Source organism: Saccopteryx bilineata, chromosome 1 (genome assembly GCF_036850765.1).
Source record: "Saccopteryx bilineata isolate mSacBil1 chromosome 1, mSacBil1_pri_phased_curated, whole genome shotgun sequence".
Lineage (NCBI taxonomy): Eukaryota > Metazoa > Chordata > Mammalia > Chiroptera > Emballonuridae > Saccopteryx > Saccopteryx bilineata.
In genome coordinates, this window is record NC_089490.1 from 137,029,365 (window position 1) to 137,051,181 (window position 21,817).

Genomic DNA, 21,817 nt, shown 5'->3' on the forward strand with positions numbered 1-21,817 from the left:
CACTATGTTGACAAGTTGCTCTGCAGTCCTGGGGTCCTGACTCTCAGACCCTTGAGTTCAGCTGTTTGGGAGGCAAGAGATCTGGGGCTGGGGGCAGCAATGTTCACCAAGTGCCTCAAAGGACTGTGGGCCCACCAAGAATCCCCCTCCCCGTAGCCTAATCCAGGGCCTGCCTCCAGGGAACTCACAGTTCAATGTATGAGAAGGGCCTAAGGAGGCAGATCTGGCCTGGCTGGCATTGCCCAGAGTGAAGTCTAGTATGGTTGTGACCCTGGAGGCACATTTTAGGAAACTATGTAGGCCTTTGTGTTGCAGCAACAAGTGCTTTGGCTAGGAGGGCCCAGGGTGGGGGTGGGGATTGGTGGGCTGCTTGATGATGGTGCCTTATGCTGAATGGCCCACAGAGCTCCTCCTGTGACATCTCACCATCCCAACAAGCCTGTGAAGTAAGAGCTATTATGAGCCTACGCTACAGATGAGCAAACTGAGGCCTACAGCTTATTCAGGGACACAGAGCCAGCCAATGAGCAGAGGCCTGGAAACTGGCTCCAAGTCCAATGCTTTGTCTGATCCACCAAGAGACTCTCCCCTCAAAAGGGAGATGCACAAAGCCAGCAGGAGGGAAAGGGGAGACCTACTGAGGAGGATCCCAGATTTGACTGGCTTCAGTTTCCCTCCAGCTGGCCCTGCCTTCCTGTCCTGAGAGGAGGTTAAAAGAAGCTCTGAAGATGAAAGGTCAGGCTGGGAGAGAAACAGGAGCTCGCCAAAACCCACACCTTGCTTTCACTGCGGCAGGCTGAGCCAGCTGGGTGTGGGGGCAACAGAGATGGAGCAGCAGGACCTGGTCCCTGCCCTCGAAGGGCTTTCAGGCTACAGGGGAGAGGGCGCTGAAACTGCCTGGGGAATGTGTTGGGTAAGGGGTTGGGACACTGATCCCAGGCCCCCTGCCCGAAGTCCCCCTTCTTCCATTGTCAACTACACTTTGACCATCCCAGTCATGCTTCCTCCTCCTCTGAGCGCTGTCAAACCTCCTCCTTAGACCAGTCATTTGGCACTTGGCTTATAAGCCTGAGTTGAGTATTTATTATATGTGTGCATCTACCTTTCCAGCTATGTAGTTCAGACTCTCCTCTGAGTCAAGAGCTTATGTTCCCCTGCTACTGTGACATTCAGTACATTTTTGGTGGAAAAAAAAGTTATTTGGAAGTGATCATTTTGGGTAATGAGGTGGTACGTTTATGACAAAAGCTGGCTCCCAGCCTCAGCCCCAAGCCTCCGTGACGTTATTTGGCTTGTTGTGACGTCACCGTCGCTGGCCACTGTGGTGCTTCGCAGCCCTCAGGCAGGATGACGTAACCGTCAGAACCAGTGCGGACCTGTGCGCCTGGAGAAATTGGCAAGGCTGGCGGTTAGAGGTACCGGGAGAGGTCGAGGAGAAACGGATAGAGAAACCGAAGCCGGCCAGTCTGCACTCTTGGTAGGGGCGCCGGGCCCCTTTACGGACTGGCCCCGCCTCCGCGGCGACCAGCGCGGCCAGTCACTTCGGGTGCCGCGGGGACGCACAGCCTATCAGCGGCCGCGGCTCGGCCGGCGCTTCCGCTTTCGCGAGCACGCCGGTTGCCAGTCCGCGGGGACAGGGACGAGGTCAGAACCGCTTACAGTCGCCTCCTCCGCGTCGCACCCCCACCTGGCTCGGCAGGTCTGCTGGGCACGGCCACCGCCTTCTTGGGGACCAGATGGCCTCGGAAGGCCTGGAGGAGGAGCTGGCGGCGGTGCTGGCGGGTCAGGGGCTGTGCGTGCAGAGGTGTGACTCGGTGCCGGCCGGGGAGCTGCCGGCACCCGTGCGGCTGCGGAGGAACGTCTGCTACGTGGTGCTGGCCGTGTGTCTCAACGAGCAGGTGAGCGGCCGGTGGCCGGCCTGCCGCCGCGGCCCCGGAGCGCGCAGCCAGTCCCGTGGGGACAGAGGACCTATCTACCGGCAGCAGCCACCGCTTCTTTATGGGTGGCAGTTCCCAGTTTTGCAAAGCACTGTGACACTGACATCTGAGCCTTGTGTGCTTAAATCCCGCGATTGTCAGATGTATAGAGGAGAAAACCGAATCCAGGAGCCTGTGTGTCTCATCCCACTAGGCCTCAGTTCCTTGTGGTGAGACCTGTCTTATCCCTCTTCCTTTTCCCAGAATCTAGCTAGCGCAGTGCACGCTGCGGCAGAGTGGACTCTTAAAGATGTGTTCAGTGCTGCAGAGACCTCCCCAGGGTCCCAAAGGCAGTAACAGCACAGCCTGTGCTTACACTCAGAACTTCCCACCCATGTGTGGTGTTCTTTTTGGTGCTGATCTCAGTACAAGTTGCTGTAACAACAGCTAGCAGGAGCCAAGGCCATAGATGGGAGTTGTATGAGGTGGAGTAGGGGAATGTTTCAAAGCCTTGACTCCAGTGTGAGGACAGGCCATAGCAGTCTGTAAAACATGAGGGAGAGGTGACATGCAGACAGTTTAGGGCATGTGACAACCCCCACTGTGGGGCCTGGACCACAGCCCCTGAAGCAGCTCCCAGGAACCTTAGCCCCTTTCTGCAATGGAAGTCTGAATGCAAAGGGGTAAATTACCCAGAGGGACAGCTGCAGCTGGCAGACACACAAGGGCCATTACCCAGGAGACTCAACAGTCTGAGGGTGTCCACTAGAAAGGGCATATTGGGTGACTGTTTAAGATACGGCCCGGTCCTAGGGCAAGGGAAGGCTGCTGTCTGTGCCTGTTTTTTGGAGCTTCCAGCCTGGCTATGTGGGGGTGAGGATCCTGTCTCTCTCCTCAGGATGAGGTGCTACTGATCCAGGAGGCCAAGAAAGAATGCCATGGGTCGTGGTACCTGCCCGCGGGGAAAATGGAGCCTGGGGAGACCATTGTGGAGGCGCTACAGCGGGAGGTGAAGGAGGAGGCTGGGCTGCACTGTGAGCCTGTGACATTGCTGTCGGTGGAGGAGCGGGGCCCCTCCTGGATCCGCTTCGTGTTCCTTGCTCAGCCCACAGGTATAGCACACCTGGTGGCAGTGTGGGCAGGGGCCAATTACCGCCTTTCCCCCAGCTCGTCAGGTGAGATGAGCGCCTTTTCTGGCTGGTACAAGCCTAGCATCTCCAGATTAGAGTGCCAGGGTTAGAATGCCTGGTAGCTGTTTATTCTGCCAGACCCTTTCCCTCAGCCCATCCCCCACATTTCCCCCAGGTGGAGTTCTCAAGACCTCCAAGGAGGCAGATGCGGAGTCCCTGCAAGCTGCCTGGTACCCACGAAGCTCGCTGCCCGCTCCGCTGCGAGCCCATGACATTCTGCACGTGGTGGAGCTGGCTGCCCAGTACCGCCTTCAGGCCAGGCACCCTCTCATTCTGCCCCAAGAGCTCCCCTGCAGTCTGGTGTGTCAGCGTCTTGTCGCTACCTTTACCAGTGGCCAGACAGTGTGGGTGTTGGTGGGCACAGTGGGGATGCCTCACCTGCCCATCACTGCCTGTGGCTTTACCCCGATAGGGCAGAGGGGTGGTATCAAGATGGCTGTTTTGCGGCTGCTCCAGGAGTGTTTGACTCTGCACCACTTGGCAGTGGAGACCAAGGGGTTGCTTGGACTACAGCACCTGGGCAAAGACCATACCGATGGCATCTGCCTGAATGTGCTGGTGACAGTAGCTTTTCGGAACCCAGGTATCCAAAATGAGCCCCCAAAGGTTCGGGGTGAGAACTTCTTTTGGTGGAAAGTGATGGAGGAAGACCTACAACGCCAGCTCTTACAGAGGCTTCAGGAATCATCTGTTGTCCCAGTCAACAGATAGAAAGGTGACATCAATGGACAGGAAGCTGGCAACCTGTGCTCCCTCCACCGTGGGTTTGCCTCTGATGGAGGAAGTTGGCAGTTAGGGATCTCATTGTATTGGGAGCAGGGAAGCGCTCCTGCTTCTCAGAGGGACTTGTCTCCTCCCTGTGGAGCAGGTCCCTCTACTGCACCAAAAGACAGCGCCTTTAACCAGGCAAGGAGTCCAGAGTCAGGGATCCTGAGACACAATGAGGGCAGTGCTCCCTAAGGGTATGTGAGGACTTTCTGAACCTGACACAGCATCTGCTCATCACTTTCTGTGCTGGATTCTCTGGCACATAGAACATGGAGGAGATACTGGGGAGATCACTCCAAGGGAAGGGGCCCCTTGCTGAATGAATAGGTATTGCTTACTTTGCCTTCCTACCTAAATGTCTCTGTGGGAAGTGAGCAGGAAGGGAACTGCCCTCCGAAGAGAAGTTACTCCTCTTGTCCCACCAACAGCCACCCAGGTCTTCCCAGACAGCAAGCTGCCTGCAGGAGCCAGGGGCAGGCAGGCTTCGCTGTCCACCGTCGCCTGTCTCGGGCCCACTGAGAACCTCTTCATCTTGGTTGCCCCTCCAAGTTTTGAGCAGAAAGAACCCCAGAAAAGCTGCAGGTAGGTGAGGAGTCAGAAGAGCTGCCCCTGCCTGGGCTCCTCCCTGAGCTGCTCCCTCCCTGGCCACTCGGCCAGCTCTCTGGCTCTTGCCTCTGCCTTTTATGACTCCAGCCCAAACCAAACCAAAACCCTTTCTTCATTTCCCCTTAGCCCAGCTGAGTCATGATAGAAATTGTTTAAAATAACTTAGCTAAAATATAGGGAAAATCAAAAGAAATGAACAAATATATTGTGTGCCCCTTACTGCATCTGAAGTCCAGATCTTTGATTCTGAGCCGGAAGTTCTTGATTAGGCCTCCCTTCTGAAGTTTCTACATTGGCACTGAAGCAAAGGACAGGGTCCCATCAGATGCCCCTCCCCAGCTGCTGCCCTGCCTCTCTGGACCACCATTTTGTCTTTCTGGCCTCTGGGGCTGTGCTAGGAGCCCTCCTGAGGACAAATATCTTCCCAATGATGGAACGACTCCCTTTCACTCTGGCTCACTTCTGCATCTGAGGACCCACTAACTAGGCCACATCCATGTTAAACTGCAGAGATCTGCTTCTGTCGTCTAGCCTAGGGTGGTTCTCAACCCTGGGGGCCCATGAGCATCACCTGGAGAGCTTTGAAGAGCAAATCTGGGCCACCCCCAGAGAGATTTAACTCCTGGAAGTGGAGCTGGGCACTGGTATTTTAAAAAGCCACCCAAGTGACTCTTACATGCACTAAGGAGAGAACCCCAGACCAGCCTGCCCTGCCCTCCAGTGTGGTGACTCCCTCACAGGATCCACACACACACACACACACACAATTTAGGGACAAGATTTTTAAACTGACAGGCCCACCGCTTACCACTAAAGTAGTCATACAACTCACAAGCTAAGCACCTAAAGTGAGACTTGCACTTGGTTGCAGATGGCCCACCCCCTCAGTGTCTCTGAGGCCAGCCAACCCTCAGCTGTGGGGCAAGCCGAGCAGAAACGGTGCCGCCTGGCCAAGAGCCGCTGCTCCTGGCAGCCACTGGGGAACGTCAGATTTGCACTGCCAGAGCCTGTTTACCCCCCCCCCCCTCCAGTGCTGAAAAAGGAACTTAATTTGTCTTCTTTGGGGAGGAAGACAAGCCCAAATTAGCAGCGGGGCCCTGGGCAGAAGGATGCGAAGGGTGGAGAAGAACAGGGCAACTGTGTCCACGCAGCCACACCATTTATTGCTGTGGTGTCGGGGTGGGGGACGCCATGAGAATGTCAAAGTGCATTGAGGAGGGGGGTGTCCGTGACTCCTGGACACTTGAACATTTTCAGAATTAGAGTCCAGACCCAGTTTGCCCACGGAGCTCTTCTGCTCTTGTCCCACACCAACACCCATGTGCGCACGCACGCACATGCCCAGTGTCCTTCAGCACAGCAGTCCAGGCCTCCCCAGCTGGGAGGAATGCGGGAGAGGAAGAGGTCACTGAGTTTCCTCCTCTTTCATGTCACCTCTTGGCAACCTGTGGTTGGCTTCTAGAAGCGGCATGGGCAGGAAAAGAAGCAAAAGGGGCTCTGGCCCGCTCCTCCTTGCCCAGGAGCAAAGCCAGCAACTGCAGTCCTGCTGTGAGGTAATGCCTGGCGCGCCTGTGTTCCCGCAGGTCGAGACAGAGTCAGGCTGGGTGTGGTGTCAGCCCCAGCCTCAGAGGGCAGGCAGGGGGAAGAGCACCACGACTGCTGCCTGGGGCCCGTCCCCATTAGGCCTTTGGGGCCTGTCACTGGGCCTTCTGGCCCCATCTGTCCCTAGAACTCCCTTGGAAGGGCACTCCATCGAGAACACCGAGGCTGGGCCTGGCCTCCCCCAGCCTCAAGCTCCTCTGCCCAGGTGTTGTGGACCTGCCGAGACGGGTTCAGAAGGCGCCAGAGAAACCAGCTGGAGCTGGAGCCTGGCACCCAGCCCCCGGCTCCCCGGGCCTTCTCCCGCCCTGGTGGAGTTGCGTCAAGGTTCTCATTAGCAACTGCCCCCGCCTGGGCGCGGAGCATGCTTTGGCCATTTGCCATGAGGTGGCTGGGACTTTGCAACAGTCTCTAGAAGGGCCAGGCAAGAAGAGCGGGCTGCTCCTGCCGTCCACTGCCCCTTCTACAAGGGTCAAGAAGGCAGGAGAAAAATAAAGTCAAGTCTCAGCAGCATCTGTGGTACCGACTATGACAGAGACAGGGCTCCCATGCCCTCATCTTTCTGACCTCCAGTCCTGAGCAACCTTGGAGCCATCAGCTCATTCCCCATGTGCCCACCAGAATCAAGTCACAGGTCTTAGCTCTGGCCACAAATGGCCTTTAGAGGCATGTGACAGGTACAGAACACAGGAGGGTCTGGGTTCTGATGCTTACCTGGTGGCCATCACCCAGCTCCCCTGAGAAGGCCTCAAGGACACCACGCTGCTCAGGAGGCCACCTCTTTTGCTCCTTGGCTTCCAGTACCTTAGAGCCCCACTTCCTGAAACCCAGGCTGGTGTAGCCAAGAAGGCAAGAGCTCTGAGGTACCTGGGAGCCGACGCCAGGCCTCCACAGACACAGAGGTCCCTGGATAGAGGGGAGATGGAGCCAAGCCCCTGCCAGGGAGAAGAATCGTGGGGGCTGTGCCCGGGGGTGTGGGGGAGGCAGCTCCTGGGTGAAGGTGAGGACAGCATTCTCCCCTCCGGCTGGTCATGCTCCTGGCTCAGACCTGCCCTGCCGGGGTCGGGGAGAGGTGCAGGTGAGGACCCTGTGGGGGGTGCTTGACAAAAGCAATGGCAGCCAGCTCCTTGCAGAATTCCTCCAGTACTACCACACCCTGGAGGAGGGTCTGGTGGTCCAGCCTGAGGAGGAGAACAGAATCATGGCTGGATGTCCCCAGTGTGACATCCCAGTGTCCCTGAGGCATACCCCAGTGGCAGACCCCTCTGAGTGAGGACAGAGCTCGGCACTGAGGCCTGAGCCCTCCCCACCCTGAACCACTCTGCCCTCCGGCCCAGAGCCTTTCCCTGGGCACCCACTTCCCTCAAATACTCACTGTTCCCCAGGCACATGACCCATCAGCTGCTTGCGCACCAGGAGTAGTTTTCCTGGGAACTGGGGTACCCTCTGAATTCTCTGCATCAAGTCCCCGATTACCTAGAGCAAGAACAAGAGAGGACCGAGGCGGGGACCAGTGACACTCAAGGAAGGTGCCCTGGCTCTGTAGCACCTTGGGGGGTGGTCCCTGTGCTCTCCCTTGGTACTGGCAAGGGTCCCCACACTTGCAGCCCCTAACCCTGTCCTGTCCTCCTCCCGTCCTGCCCATCACGGACACACTCCCCGGCAGCCTTACCCGCACAAGCACAGAGAACAGGCTCTTGCAGCCAGGGGCGAGGTTGATGTAGGGGTCCAGGAGGTACTCATGGATGAGGGGGTGGGGGAAGAGGGCGAGCCTGGACAGGACTGAGGTCACTTGCAGGTTCAGGCTGTATGGCTGTAGGGAACACAGCGGACAAACCAAGGCTTGGCAGGGCTGGTGAGCATTTTTGCACTCCCCCAGAAAGGCGCCTGGCCAGTGCGAATGTGTGCGGGGGTGGGAGACTCACATGATGTGTGTGTCATGGCTCCCTGGGGCTGAGGGCCAGAACATGTTAGGGCGTGTGGAGCAGAGGCGAGATGGGGCTTCCCGCCTGGGGAAAGGTGGGGGAGTGGGGTGGGTATGGAGCTGAGGATGACTTGACCCATGTGGCAGGCCCTGCTCCCCTGAAGGACTCCAGAGGCACCCATCTGGGGTGCTCCTGCGGGCCTCCGCCCTCCGGCTGGGGCCCAGTCCTGTTAGCTACCTGTTCCAGAATCCGGGACATGCGGTTAAACAGCATTCGGAGGAAATGCCCCTCGAAGAAAGGCAGCTCGGGTTCATGGAGGTCAGGGGGTGTGAGAGCCAGGGGCCAGCCCCAGGGGGCGACTCGGGAGCTGCACTCCTGGAACTGAAACGGGAGGGAGAGCTGAGGGGAGAAGTCCCATGGTCACAGGAGGCCCCAACACAGAGGCCACACAGGAAGGTGAGCGCAGGGACCGTGGCTGGAGTGGGGAGCCCCGTGGGCAGAGCTGACAGAGCGCGAAGGTAGAGTTATTAACCCCACAGCTCTGAGGGGTGAGAAGTGGGTGCTGTCAGAGGCCTCGACACTCACCAGTCCAAAAGCATCGTGGACGTACATGTCATACCCAGTCTCTTCCAGGAAGGCTGAGGTCTTGGCTTCCTCAGGAACCAGACAGAGGAAGCTGAGAGACAGGACCACTGGTGTGGCGGGGCCCCATTGTGCTTAGCTTGTCTGCTCCATCTCCTCCAGGAGGGCACACCGCCACCCAGCTGTATTCCCTCAGGGCCATGGACAAGGACAGAACACACTCCAGGGCTCAGACTTTCTGACCTGCCCCCTACCTGTTGACTATCTCAGTCACCGCTGTTTTGCCATCAGAGTTGGTGGCAGGGGCTGGGGGGTGCTTGGCAGAGGGCTGCAAGCTGGCATCGAGGAGGCCGTCTGTGAAGTAGGGGTCCTCTTCCAGGTCTCTGGCCAGGGTACACAGGTGTGGCACCAATGAACCAATGAAAGAAAGTGTGGGGATGCTGAGGGCCGGGGTGTGGCCTGGCCTCCCAGAGGCACCAGCTTTCACTTACAGGTTGTCCTCATAGCTCTCGGGCTCGGGAGAACCTCGGGCCACGTAACGGCGGCCCTCGAGGTGGCACAGGATCAGGCTTCGGACGATCTGTTCGCAAGGCTTCTGCAGCAGCTCCTCAAACAGCTGCAGTGTGGCAATGCTGATCTGGGGCAGGAGGGGTTCAGCAGGATGGCCCTTCCTGTGCCAGCTTCGGGGTGTGCCTGGGAGTTTGCTCACCCAGGTAAGAAAGGTTCCCCTAGAAGGGGTCCCCTCTCCTAGGCAGGTTTTGGGGGGAGTGGATAAGTGTTGGCCTGGGAATCAGAAGTCTGGCTGAACCTGGTTCCACTGTTAACTTGATGTGTGATAACAGGCAAGAAAATTGGCTTCCTTGTGCCTCAGTTTCTATGTCCAAAAAATGGAATACTGGCCTTGCCCACCTTAGAGTGGCTGTGAACCTCAAACAAGTCCATTGAATATAAAAGCAGTTTGCAAAATATAAAATGCATTCACAAGTATGTGGTCACAGGAAACTACTGTGTGACAAAGCAGTCTGGCTACCAAACACCACACCACTGTTTCTTTTCTGGGGGAACAGCGGGGGGTTCAGTGTCTCAAAGACAGAACCACTTAGAACGCTAATAAAGGCAGGAGACCTGAAGAAGTCCCTTTGGCAGGGGTGGGGTGGAAGTGAGTGGAGATGGGGACCTCCCCAGCTCACCTCATCAGAGAGGTGGTCGCAGTGCCCAATGAGGTGGGTGCACAGGGTGCTGGCGCTGTTGGGGGCTGCAGGCTGCTCCCCTGCATCCAGGAGGAAGGCTGCAGCCTCTCGCAGCAGTGCAGGGGAGCGAAGCTGGCGCAGCAGGGCCGTCAGCAGGGCGGTGGAGGTCAGGACGCTCTGTTCAGACCTATGTGACAGACACTGAGCCAGGAAGGGCAGGGGATGCCAGAGGGACAGGGAGCGGGTAATCTGGGGGTGGGGGTGGGTAGAGAATCCTTTCCTGGTTTCCTTCCATCTCCAGCTAGTATCTCTCTGCTCCCTTCCATCCTTCCTGAGGTCATGGAGTCCCAGGGCAGAGGCCTTTGCTAGCCCATGGTGGCTCTGAGCCATTTATGTGTCAGGGAGCAGTAACGGTCAACACAAACCAGTGGAGCCCACAGACTCATGTGACTGGCTAATGTCCCTGGCTGCAGGGACAGGAAGGGGCCGGTGGGTGGGTGGTTTGATCCACAGCATGACCACCTATGAAGGGACCAGACAGACTTACACGTGTAGGAGCTGTGGCTGCAGAATCTCCACAAATAACTTTTCAGCCACAACCTGTGCCAAGGCATCCGCAACCACCTGGGCACCAAGGAGCACGTCTTACACACGCTTAACCTCCACGAACAGTCCCCCCCGCCCGAGACAACAGTCCTTGCAGTGTCCAAAACAATAGAGGGTCCCTGATAACCCAGGGCCTTGCCCAGCTCCCAAGAGACCCACTCAGTCCTCCAGGTGGAGATGGAGGGCAGAGCAGCATGAGCAGGGACACCTGCCCCGCTCACTGTTGCCCCCTGCTCACCACGTGTGCCTCTGTGACGAGGTGGTCGCAGTAATCAAACCAGCCCAGGAAGGCAGCCAGGGCCTCCTTGCCAGGGTAGGAAGCTTCATCAGACGGGGCACTGGGTAATCTGCAGGAGAGGGAGGGAGGAGCTGTGAGGCCTTCTCAGCTCTGTTCTGGAAGCAAGCTGGGCCCTTCCTCCCCCTGCCCTGGACCCTCTGTTGCAGGGCAAGGAGGTAGGCAAGGGCATAGGGTGTGGTGGTCAGTTTTGCAGGGGGCTCTTAAGGCCCTTAGGATGGGCTATAACATTGGGAAGAAGGTGGCCAGCAGGGGTCCCCATCCCTCCTGGAAAACAAGAGAGACTGGCTACCAGAGGACGGGCAGGGCTTCCAGCCATTGAAAATGCACCCTGCCTTCCCTGGCCATGGGCCTACCTCCAGCTGATGCCCTCCAAAGCGGCAATGTCTGCCGGGTCCAGGAAGGTGGGCATGGACTGGTACAGCTGGCAAAGGTGCTCGACAATCGCAAGGCAAAAGGGGCTACTCTGCACCAGGTAGGTGGCAGCTGCCGGGGGAGCCACACTAACAAGGAGCAGCAGGTTCTCCTGGGCCTTCAGGGCCACACGACTTTTCTAGGGGACAGGGGTACAACTTCAGGACTTGCACCCGAGCCCCCAAATCCCCTCCTTGCAGTTCACACCGTCCCAGCCCACACCATCGGGGCATCTAGCCAGCACCTTGCTCTTGCACAAGCCGATCAGGGAAGTGATCAGGTTGCTCTCCCCAATCCCTCCGTCAGGCTCCTGGGTCTCAAGAGGCAGCGGGGTGGTCAAGGCCCAGGTCCCACAGGGATCCCTGTCGGAAGCCTCGTTGTGGGGGTGGTCCTTGTCCTGGAGACTGGCTATCTCTCTGGGCTGGGCACTGGTTTCTTTGGATGCCTTCTTCCTAGTGACAGACTTTTTACCCTGCAAAGGAGACTAGGTGAGGCTGGGTCATGGTGGAGCCCACTGCCCATGCCACCCCTGGGGAAGGCAGGATGTGCTGTCAGGGCCTCAGCAGGGAGCTAGGGGGAAGTTGCCCGACCTCTGCTGCCTCAGAAGGGCCATGGTAGGGGCTCGTCCTGGGGTTGGGGCCTTCCCTCTTCTGTTCCCACAGAGCACTCACTTCCAGGATGTAGGTGAGCAGGGCTGGGTCCTGCTGGATCTTGCAGCAGAGCACGGTGGTGAACTGCACTTCCTCCTTCTCTGTGAGGGATCCAGGAACTGTCCCACCAAGCCGGAGAAGTTTCTGGAAGGGGAGGAGAACAGAAATAGAGGGGCATGGGGGCAGGGAAGAGAGGGGGTCATACACCCAGGCATGCCTTGGCGTTTTGTCCCCGCACCTGCACAGGCCTGTGGACGTTGAGGTAATGCAGGAGAGGGTGCTGAACCTGGGCCAGGACCTTGCTGAAGAACTGGAACACCTGCTGCCGCATGCCTGGGGGGTACTGAGGGTCGGGGAGGGGAGCAGAGCACCTGTCAGGAGCGGAGGCCTCGCCCCCGACAGAAACATGACCCTACACATGTCTCCCCCCTCACTGCTCAGACGGTACCTCTCCTCCGCAAGCCTCACTGTAGAGACTGTCCCTCTGTGTTCCCCCTCCCCACTTTATTTTGCTCCACAACCTTATCGCTGAACACACGTGGGGGCTCCTTTGAAGGCTGTGTCCCCAGCGCCTAGGACACAGGCTGACATGTGGCTGGCCCTCAGCACATCTTTGCTGAATGAACACTGACTGAATAAAAGGACGCCTCAACCACAGTGAGGACACCGAAGCAGAGGAGCAAGGGGAGGGGTGGGTATGCTAGGGGAGCCAGCACTGTGCAACCCCCTCAGTGTTGGGACCAGGAAGAGTACAGGCGGAAGAGCTGGGCCCAGGGGCCAGGCTCGGATCGAATGCTCCAGAGGCGGTAGGCCCTGCGCACCTCGGCCTTGCCCAGCGTGCACAGGGTCTCCAGGATCTTGTGCTGCAGCAGGTACTCAAGGCAGGGCCCTGCCTCGCCTGCCACCTGTTGCTGCTCCTCGTACACCAGGATGTCCAGCATCTGCTTCAGCCGCCACGGAATGTCTGTCTTCTTGGCTGGGGTGTTTTCATCTAATCAAGATTCAGGAGATGGGGTAATTGGGAAGAAGATGAGCACTGTGGCTCCATGCGGTCAAGCCCAAGGGCACCCGGGAGAGGGCGGTCAGGTTAACAGTCTGCTTTGAGTCAAGGCCAGAGGAAATGCAAGTTCACAGTTCATGCTCTCATATTTAAAAACATATGTAGGGGCCCTGGCCGGTTGGCTCAGTGGTAGAGCATCAGCCTGGCATGCAGGAGTCCCAGGTTCGATTCCCAGCCAGGGCACACAGGAGAAGCATCCATCTGCTTCTCCACCCCTCCCCCTCTCCTTCCTCTCTGTCTCTCTCTTCCCCTCCCACAGCCAAGGCTCTACTGGAGCAAAGTTGGCCCAGGCACTGAGGATGGCTCTATGGCCTCTGCCTCAGGCGCTAGAATGGCTCTGGTTGCAACAGAGCAACGCCCCTGATGGGCAGAGCATCACCCCCTGGTGGGCGTGCCAGGTGGATCCCAGTCGGGTGCATGCAGGAGTCTGTCTGTCTGCCTCCCCGTTTCCAACTTCAGAAAAATACAAATAAATAAATAATAAAAATAAAAACATGTAGGTGGGACACAAAATTGAGACTCATGGACATAAATAGGAGTGCAGTGGTTACCAGGAGGAGGGGGAAGGAGGGGAAGGGGAAAGAGGCAGGGGATGGGGGAGGTGGAGGGACATAAAGAGGGATAAATATAAGATGATGGAGAATGATTTGACTTTGGGTGATGGGTATACAACATAATCGACTGTCCAAATGATGTGGAGATATTTGCCCAAAATCTATGTACTCTAGTTAACCAATGTCACCCTGTTAAATTTAATTGTCTAAATAAAAATTAAACAACACACACACACACACACACACACACACACACACACACGATACACTCCAGGAAGTGTGCCTGCCCCAGCTCCTTATCCACAAACCCTGGGGCTGACAGGAGGTCCTTTGCTAGGGTTGCAGGCAGAGTGACCTCAGGGGTCCCTGTCATATAATCTAGAAGCAGTTTTCTAGCAACTTCCAAACAGAGTATCTCCTGCAGCCTGTTTCTGCCCCTTTTGCATGGAAGGCAATACTCTTTTTTTTTTTAAAAAAAAAAAGCAGGGGCCCTGGCCGGTTGGCTCAGCTGTAGAGCATCGGCCTAGCGTGCGGAGGACCCAGGTTCGATTCCCGGCCAGGGCACATAGGAGAAGCGCCCATTTGCTTCTCCACCCCTCCGCCGCGCTTTCCTCTCTGTCTCTCTCTTCCCCTCCTGCAGCCAAGGCTCCATTTGAGCAAAGATGGCCCGGGCGCTGGGGATGGCCCCATGGCCTCTGCCTCAGGCGCTGGAGTGGCTCTGGTTGCAACATGGCGACGCCCAGGAGGGGCAGAGCATCGCCCCCTGGTGGGCAGAGCGACGCCCCTGGTGGGCGTGCCGGGTGGATCCCGGTCGGGCGCATGCGGGAGTCTGTCTGACTGTCTCTCCCTGTTTCCAGCTTCAGAAAAATGGAAAAAGAAAAAAGAAAAAAAAAAAGCAGGAAGAAAAAAATGCACAACCAGGGGTTCAGACTCAAACCCACTGCACCATGCAGAGGTGCTGCTGGAGAAGCGGGTTAGTGGGCCTTTCCTAGTCAGAGCTACAGAGGGTACAGTGTGTGCTTCAAGTTTTGGTACTTTGAGACTGGCCCTGGAGCACCCCCTAGCTTTTCTTGAAAGCACAGGCTCTTGAGCAAGGCACCTGCTTCATCCACTCCTACACCTCTGGTATAGGGACTGTTCTGGAAATCAGTGGACGGGCTCAGGCAAAGCGCCAGGTGCCCGAGTTAGTCGGGATCCCTCACTGCTCTCCTGGTGAATTGGGGCTGTCAAGAGATCTTCAGTCTAACTGGCACAAATTTGCAGCTATAAGGTCAGTTCTGGGGTGTGTAATGTACAGAGCGGTGGCTACAGTTAATAATATTGTATTGTGCCTGTGGTTGGTTGGCTCAATGGTAGAGCCTCGGACCGGCATGTGGATATCCCAGGTTCAATTCCCAGTTAGGGCACACCGGAGAAGCAACCATCTGCTTTTTCACCCTTCCCCCTCTCACTTCTCTCTCTCTTCTCCTCTTGCGGCCGTGGCAACTCTCCTCAGTTGGAGCGAGTTGGCCCTGGACACTGAGGATAGCTTTATAGACTCTGCCTCAGGCGCTAAAAAGAGCTTGGTTGCTGAGCAATGGAGCAACGGCCCAGATAGGCAGACCATTGCCCCCAGGTGGGTCCCAGTTGGGGCACATGCAGGACTCTGTCTCTGCCTCCCCTCCTCTCACTGAATTAAAAAGAAAAAAATAAATACTGTATTGTATAACTGAAAATTGCTAAGAGCAATTGTAAAAGCTCTCATCAGAAGAAAAAAACACTGTCACTATGTACAGTGACTGGATGTTAACTAGATCTATTGTTTGTGGTCATTCTGCAATCTATCCATGTATCGAATCAATACGACTCAAACTAATATAATGTCATATGTCGATTATATTTCAATGAAAAAAAAAGAGATATCAGTCTAAAGTAGTTGTTTTCAACTGAGGGCAATTTTGCATTCCCCCTAAACCCCCAGGAGACATTTGGTAATATCCCGAGAGACAGGTATGGTTGTTACATGAGAAGAGGGTGCTGGCCTCGGACGGGTAGAGGTGAGAGTTGCTACAAAATACCGCAGTGCCCTCCTACAGCCCTCACGACAAAGAACAACCCAATCCAAATGTGCACAGTGCGAGCCTGAGGAACCCGGTCTGTGAGGGCTTCAGAGGGTCCCTCAGAGTGTCCAAGGCCACTTCCTAATTTCTTGGGCTAGGTCAGGCTGGAAATCAAGTCTTTAGGAAAGGTGTAAGATGGTATCAAATCCTGTCGGAACTCTAGGTGAAAGCCCCGGGTGCAGGACAGGTTACCTCGCAATCAGTGTGCATCCACCAATGCCAGCACTCTGACCGCAGAGCAACCAACCGGATTCTGCCACCTGTGAGCCAGCCTGATGGACCCAGGTGCCCCAGGCTTCGGTTCCCTCGTGTGTCAGCTTGGGAAAAAGGGCCAGGTGGGTACATGCCTTGGTTTATGTTCTCCGACCCCTCTAAGTTGGCCCAGGGAAAAGAAGAATGTGTTTAATTTCTTTTCTTTTGATCAGTAAGCCCTGTACAGAGGCGCCTGCAGACTGAAGGCCTGCATGCTCTGCCCGCTGGGGCGACGGGAGCTCGACCTCTGCCTTGTGGACGAAGCCAGCGAGACCCCCAACCTCCTCGTCCCTACACCCACCTCACATATCTCCTTTCCCAAAAGGGCAGAGCAGGGCCAGCCCCCACTCTGAACTCCTGGGCAGAGGTCACCCTTCTCCAGGACACCTGTACCTCTGAGCTGCATGGTGACGCTGCCTCTATTCTCCCCCACACACATACACACACACTTCCCTACAGGGGAGACCGAGCCTCACCGGTGCTTTCGATGTAGTAGTGCGTGATGCCCTTCCAGTGCTCCACAAACGCCTCCAGGAGGTCAATGGTGGGCTCCCGCTGCAGAGAGCAGACATAGGACGGTGTGACCACAGGCTCTGCCACCACTGACACTCCCCGGGCAGACGTTCCACCATCTCCTAACACATTTCCTCCAGGACACATCCAAACTGTGGCCAGTGATCTCTGGTACCACTCCCCAGAACACCCTCCCTGCTGGAGATGCTATCCTCCCGACCCACCACATGTCATGATTCCATGGTCCCTGTCTCAGAGGAGCTGAGACTGTCGGAGGGGGAACAGAAGACATAGAAACAGATTGTTTCAACACTACATAGTAATGCTTCAATAGAGGTACACGGAGGGAAAAAGGAGAGCGCTCCCAAAGCAACAAAAGCAAAAGCACACACGGGTGGAACACACGTGAAAGACAAAGTTTTCGGGTCTCTCTGGATTTGAAAGTCTGTGAAAAGCTGTGTTCAAGGCCATAGCAGGCTCGGTTCAGCCAGATGTGCAACATTAGCAATAATATGAAGAAAAGTGCCTTACTTATAACGAACATGCAGTTTTTGTCCAAGGCCGCAGGGTGTGCAGCCCTAACGCTTCCTTAGCTAGCTTTGACCCCATCCACACTTCCTCCAGTTCCTTCTGTTGGCCACAGTAGCCAGAATGTGGGGTGAGGCCTGACTGCTGTGAGCAAGCCCTAAGCCTCCCCCTTTCCAGGGCTCTCTCCATCTCCACGGCCTGGCTGGAACTGGCCTTGAACTGGTAACAACCACTTTCCCTAACAACTTCTCCCAAAAAAGAGCATTTCTTTTCTTTCCTTGCATAGTAAATGTCTGCGGGAGAAAGATTCATAATCAGGTAGTCCCTCATCAATGGGACTCATCTCTGCTCTGGGTCTCTGCTCAGGCCACTCCTCTGCCCAGGAGGCCCTGTACCCTGGCACTCATCCAGATCCTAACAGTCCCCAGTGAGGTCCTGCTGAGGGTCCCCAGCTCCACAAAGCCCTCTCCGGGCTCCTGGATGCATCACCCTCTAACCACATGCTCTACTGCACCACAGAACTGCGTATCTCCTCCTCCAATCTATCCAGAACGCATCTTCTGGGTGCCTGCGACACACAAGACACCATGCTACATGCTGCCACAAGCAATACCAGGATGTCTCAGATCCAGCGCCACAAAGGAGAAGAGACTATAAAACCACACTGAATAATTCAACTACAGGAAGCAGTGTGAGGTGAGAACACGGGAGAGGTGGGAAGGGAGCTCTGGGGAAAGAGGGGTCACTCCCAGCAGGCTGGAACAGAGAAGGCTGAGGGCACGCTGGAACTAAAACTTGAAGAACTGGGTCAGAATTAGAGATGAAAGAAAGACACTTCCTGCAGAAGGTACTCCGCAGTGTGTCTGGGGCAAGGATGGATGGATGACGTTATGGAACCTTGAAATCCAAGACAAGGAGTCTGTCTCCTCTTTCTCTCACTACATGTATACACTACATGTATATATGCGTGCACACAATGGGGAGGTCAGTGACATCTTCGGAGCAGTGCTTTAGGAAGAGTCATCTGGCCGTTGCATGTAGGAAACTTGCATGTAGGAAACACAGGCAAGAAGAATGCTTTAAAGACCATTACAACAGGGGGAGGAAGCAGTACCACTGAAGTTGAGGCCTCAACACACTCTCCTGCCTCGCCTACCCAATCTTGTTTTCTTTGAAAACTAGCGCAGACCACAGCCCTTGCCAGAGTGACATCCCCACACTCATTGCAACACACTGTGGTATATGACCACCTTACCACATACTTTGTGGTACTATTATTGCTGGGCTAGCAGTCATCTCTTTTACTAGACTGTTAGCACCCCAAGGGCCAGGGTTGTGTTTAAAAATCTATCTGCCCCTAAAGGGGCACACATGTGGTGACTAACTCATTAATATTTACTAAGTATCTCTGGAAGCTCCTTAAGACACTGTTCCATAGTTTCTTGTCTCCTGGAGTGCCTTCTGGCCCTTGACTAGCATTACAATTATCTCACAAGTCTGACAGGGGCTGGCTTAAACCAATAATAATAAGAAGAAATTCCAGTAAGAAATGAATAAATAGGAGAATACAGGTTAGCTAAAACATACCCTTAGAGAGAAAAAAACAGGGAGATATGCTTTACCTAAGACTATTGTTAACTACTCTACCTCTAGACCAAAGAAATTGTATCAAATTATTCCTTTTTAAGGATAATGCTTGCTATTCTATTTTGTCAGAAGAGGGCAGGAAAGAGCAGCATGCTTCCTCTTTAACAAGGAGTAAAGCAACTTGCTGGGGTCTTAACCTGATGACCCAGGCCAGTGGAAGACCTAAGGGCAAGATGTGGGGGTGCAGGGAAAAAGAGGGGTTCCCATCTCTCTAGATGACCACACAGGGCCAGTCAAACTTCTAGGGTATCGCCTACAGGCTGTACACTGAAGGACCCAAGATCACCTGCCTAAAAGTGTTTCCCTTGAGCACTAACAAATCCTCCAGCTCTGATGCTGGAAGTCCAGCGTTGGAAACATCAGGAATTCACTTCTTAGGGTTAAGGTCTTGTCTGTGGTCCCCCAACCTCCCCTTTGCATGGAGCTGTCCTTGAGAGGTATAAGGTAGTTTGCCAGATCACTTTCTAAATGATGGCTGTCTTGATTGGGGACAAGGAGGAGGGGAAGAAAAGATTATATGGAACCCCTCCCCAGGTGGTGTGGACTGAGACTCCTGGACTTCTAGGGAGTGCAGGGTTGGGGGCAGGTGGGGCAGACGTGGCAGGAGCAGAAGGTTTTCACTTTCTTCACAAGTCTTAAGGCTAATAAGGCTGCTCTCATTCACAATGAGCTCTGACTTGAGGCAGGAGTGCTGGGAAGGGAGTGGAGCCCAGGGTTGTTTCTCCTGAGAAAACCTGATACACTAAACTGATCAATTAGAAGAGGATTTATGCTGAGACAAACGAGTTCTTTACAGACAGATTCTCTGCAAGGTTACTTCAAGTCCAGTGCCTCTGCCTAATTGTCTAAACTGCACTTTTATCTCCCTGAATGAAGTGAACCTAGTGGGCAGCCTCTGCCCTCAACAAAAATGGCAAAAACACAAACTCCGATGGAATGTTAGAAATCAATCAGTACACTCCCCTGGCCCTGCCCTAGGCCCCACTGTGGCTGGCCTGCCCTGACTCAAGGCTCCTTTAACGTGTAAGTGGCCGGAAACCTGCAGAAGGCGGCCTCCAGGCGAGACCCACCCGCCCCTGACGACCTGTTTTCTGTTCCTGGGACCTGGCCAGTTAGGGCCCCGCACTGCCCAAGTGGAGGTGAGGGCTCCGAGGGCTCGGCGTGGTCTGGGCGCTCCCAGGAGGGAAGCGGCAGCTATTTATAAAACCAGGGGACCAGGAAGACAGGAGTGTGCGGGAGGATGGCGGCCAGCAGAGGCCGGGGGAGGGGACTCGGGTGGCACGGGCGCCCTCTGGCACAGAAGAGTTGGGGGCTGGGAGACGCCAGGGAGCAGGAAAAGCAAATAGGAAGCAGTCAGGGAGTGGAACAGGGAATGCGGCGCGATCAGGAAAGCAGCACTCGGGGGCAGCAGCGCTGCGCGGGGGACGCGAGCCGCCAGGGCGAGGGGCCAGGAAGGGCCCTGTGGCCCGCCGGGGTCCCTCTCCGGGGCGGCCGCGTCCGCCGCCCGCTCCACCCGGCCTCACCGCGCCCGGCCTCACCGCGCCCACGGCCTCCTGCAGCAGCGCCCCGAGCCGGCTCAGCATGATCACACCCGGCCCCTCGGCCTCCCGTATCCCTGCTCCCTGCTCCCGGCTCCCGGGCGACGGCGGAGCTCCCGGCGCAGGGGCGGCCCCGCGACGCGGCACGGCGCGGCGCGGCGCAGCGAGGGAGGCGGGACTCGGCCGCTCCGCTCCGCCCCGGCGGCCCCTGAGCCCGCGGTGGGGAAGTTCTCGACCCTGGGAGCGGGAGGGGCGCCGCAACGGAGGCGCAGGGGCCAGTCCTACAGACGCCCCGGGGAGACGGGTGGCTTCCCCTTTGAGAAGGGTGGGTGGGCTTGAGGAGGTTGCTTCCAAGGGAATGAGAAGCTCTGTGGGTCCCGTAAGTCTACGGACGCCCTCGCCGTCACCTATTTTCCCCCACGGTAGGCACGGGCTGCGTGTGGCTGTGGAGCACAGACCCACGTGGGTCCTAATTGAGGTGGGCTGAGTGTGAAGTGCATGCACTCTGTGTTCTGACTACTTAGTACAAGAATGTAAAATAGTTCGCTAATGAGGTTTTTTGTGGATTACACGTGGATTTGGTAATATAGTAGATATACTGAGTTAACATTAAAATTAATTTCACTTGTTGCTTGTTACTTTAAGTGGCTACAGCCCTGGGCCAGAGGTCTTGCAGCAAGTAACAAGTGGCTCCACTTTGCCCTTTTAGGTGCACCAAGGGAAGAAACAGAAGGTGAGTTTCCTGTGCGGAGGTCACAATCAGGAAGATTACGGTCTAGAATTTCACGGGCAGACCCTCAAGAGCAGGGGTTCCTGGAATGTCCAAAGCTAGGGCCTCAGAGATGTGCCTTCTAGCTGCCAACTCTGCCAGTTTCCAGTCCCTCTGCCTCCACTCACACACATCATCTCTACTTCTCCAGGAATGGAAAGAGATTCTGAGGACAGGATATGGATGTCCATTCAAAATATATTTCTGCTGACAACTGCTTTCCCATGACAAGCAGGTAAGGCACTGAGAGAGTCCCACCAGGGATGGGGAAGGGAGTGGGGGTAACCCCTGTCACAGAACTATAGGACCTAGAGCTGTGGGGTCTCAGAGCTTTAATTGCCTTTGGGTCCCATTCCCCAGGGGGGCTGAGATCCCAGGAGACATGGCCTGCCTAGCCCAGGAGATGTGGCCTGCCCAGAACTGTGTGCTTTGGAGGGCAGCCTGCGTCCAGATTGAGGCATGGGGACGGTCAGGGTTGGCTGAGTCCAGGCTGAGCTTGTATTTGGACCTCAGTTCTACAGCTCCTTGGGAAAAAATGGTACTTTCTAACAGTTTCTCTGCAAACAGGACCCCTATGGGAAATGAGGCTTTTAGACCAAAATGTATACAAAGGGAAGAAACCAGCCTATTTTGTGTATCCAGAAGCAACCTGGAGAGTTAGAGACCTCAGTCCCATCAGCACCATTCTTTTATTGGCTAAAGGAGGCATCTGAATGGGTTAAATCTGCTTTCCCCCTTTAATGTGTTTCAGGAAACTCTAGGGCAGGCATAGCCAACATATGGCCCCATGAGCCTTAATGAGTTTATGCAGCCCACGATTAAATTTTTAATATTCTCCGCTACTTTAAAATCTCAGCTACTCAGAAGCGGAAGCATCTTTGATTATTGGAAATCGAGATATTTAAGTAGATAGTGATACGTAGAAAAGAATTCTGCATGCAACTAATCTAGGGTTAACTTCCAATAATTGGTTAAATGAATTCGTGATACTTCCTTTTTTTTTTTTTACAAGGACAGAGAGAGAGAGTCAGAGAGAGGGATAGATAGGGCAGACAGACAGGAACGGAGAGAGATGAGAAGCATCAATCATCAGTTTTTCATTGCAACACCTTAGTT

General features: G+C 55.5%; 2 protein-coding genes across 2 annotated transcripts; one reads left to right on the forward strand and one right to left on the reverse strand.

Annotated features, from left to right (window-relative positions):
- The first annotated feature begins 1,608 nt into the window (after nt 1–1,608).
- Nucleotides 1,609–4,691, forward strand: NUDT18 (nudix hydrolase 18). The gene is made up of 3 exons (XM_066267922.1): nt 1,609–1,898; nt 2,815–3,028; nt 3,222–4,691. Exons 1-3 carry the CDS (start codon nt 1,737–1,739, stop codon nt 3,815–3,817), a joined length of 972 nt encoding a protein of 323 aa, XP_066124019.1. The 5' UTR covers nt 1,609–1,736; the 3' UTR covers nt 3,818–4,691.
- Nucleotides 4,692–5,622: 931 nt separating this feature from the next.
- Nucleotides 5,623–20,093, reverse strand: FHIP2B (FHF complex subunit HOOK interacting protein 2B). Its single transcript, XM_066267937.1, has 17 exons — nt 19,933–20,093; nt 16,183–16,261; nt 12,563–12,732; nt 11,980–12,084; nt 11,763–11,885; nt 11,336–11,563; nt 11,034–11,230; nt 10,621–10,729; nt 10,324–10,400; nt 9,777–9,963; nt 9,078–9,223; nt 8,841–8,969; nt 8,590–8,680; nt 8,242–8,385; nt 7,752–7,892; nt 7,455–7,555; nt 5,623–7,260 (listed from the first exon to the last, which is right to left on the reverse strand). Exons 1-17 carry the CDS (start codon nt 19,975–19,977, stop codon nt 7,122–7,124), a joined length of 2,211 nt encoding a protein of 736 aa, XP_066124034.1. The 5' UTR covers nt 19,978–20,093; the 3' UTR covers nt 5,623–7,121.
- Between the last annotated feature and the right edge of the window lie 1,724 nt (nt 20,094–21,817).

Excerpts from the sequence above, each read along its gene's own strand:
- NUDT18 (XM_066267922.1), top strand. The coding sequence starts at position 1,737 with ATGGCCTCGGAAGGCCTGGAGGAGGAGCTGGCGGCGGTGCTGGCGGGT. Across the intron at positions 1,899-2,814 it reads CCGTGTGTCTCAACGAGCAG|GATGAGGTGCTACTGATCCA; the intron begins GTGAGCGGCCGG and ends CTCTCTCCTCAG. Across the intron at positions 3,029-3,221 it reads GTTCCTTGCTCAGCCCACAG|GTGGAGTTCTCAAGACCTCC; the intron begins GTATAGCACACC and ends CATTTCCCCCAG.
- FHIP2B (XM_066267937.1), bottom strand. The coding sequence starts at position 19,977 with ATGCTGAGCCGGCTCGGGGCGCTGCTGCAGGAGGCCGTGGGCGCG. Across the intron at positions 11,886-11,979 it reads ACGTCCACAGGCCTGTGCAG|AAACTTCTCCGGCTTGGTGG; the intron begins GTGCGGGGACAA and ends CTCCCCTTCCAG. Across the intron at positions 11,231-11,335 it reads TCGGCTTGTGCAAGAGCAAG|AAAAGTCGTGTGGCCCTGAA; the intron begins GTGCTGGCTAGA and ends CCTGTCCCCTAG.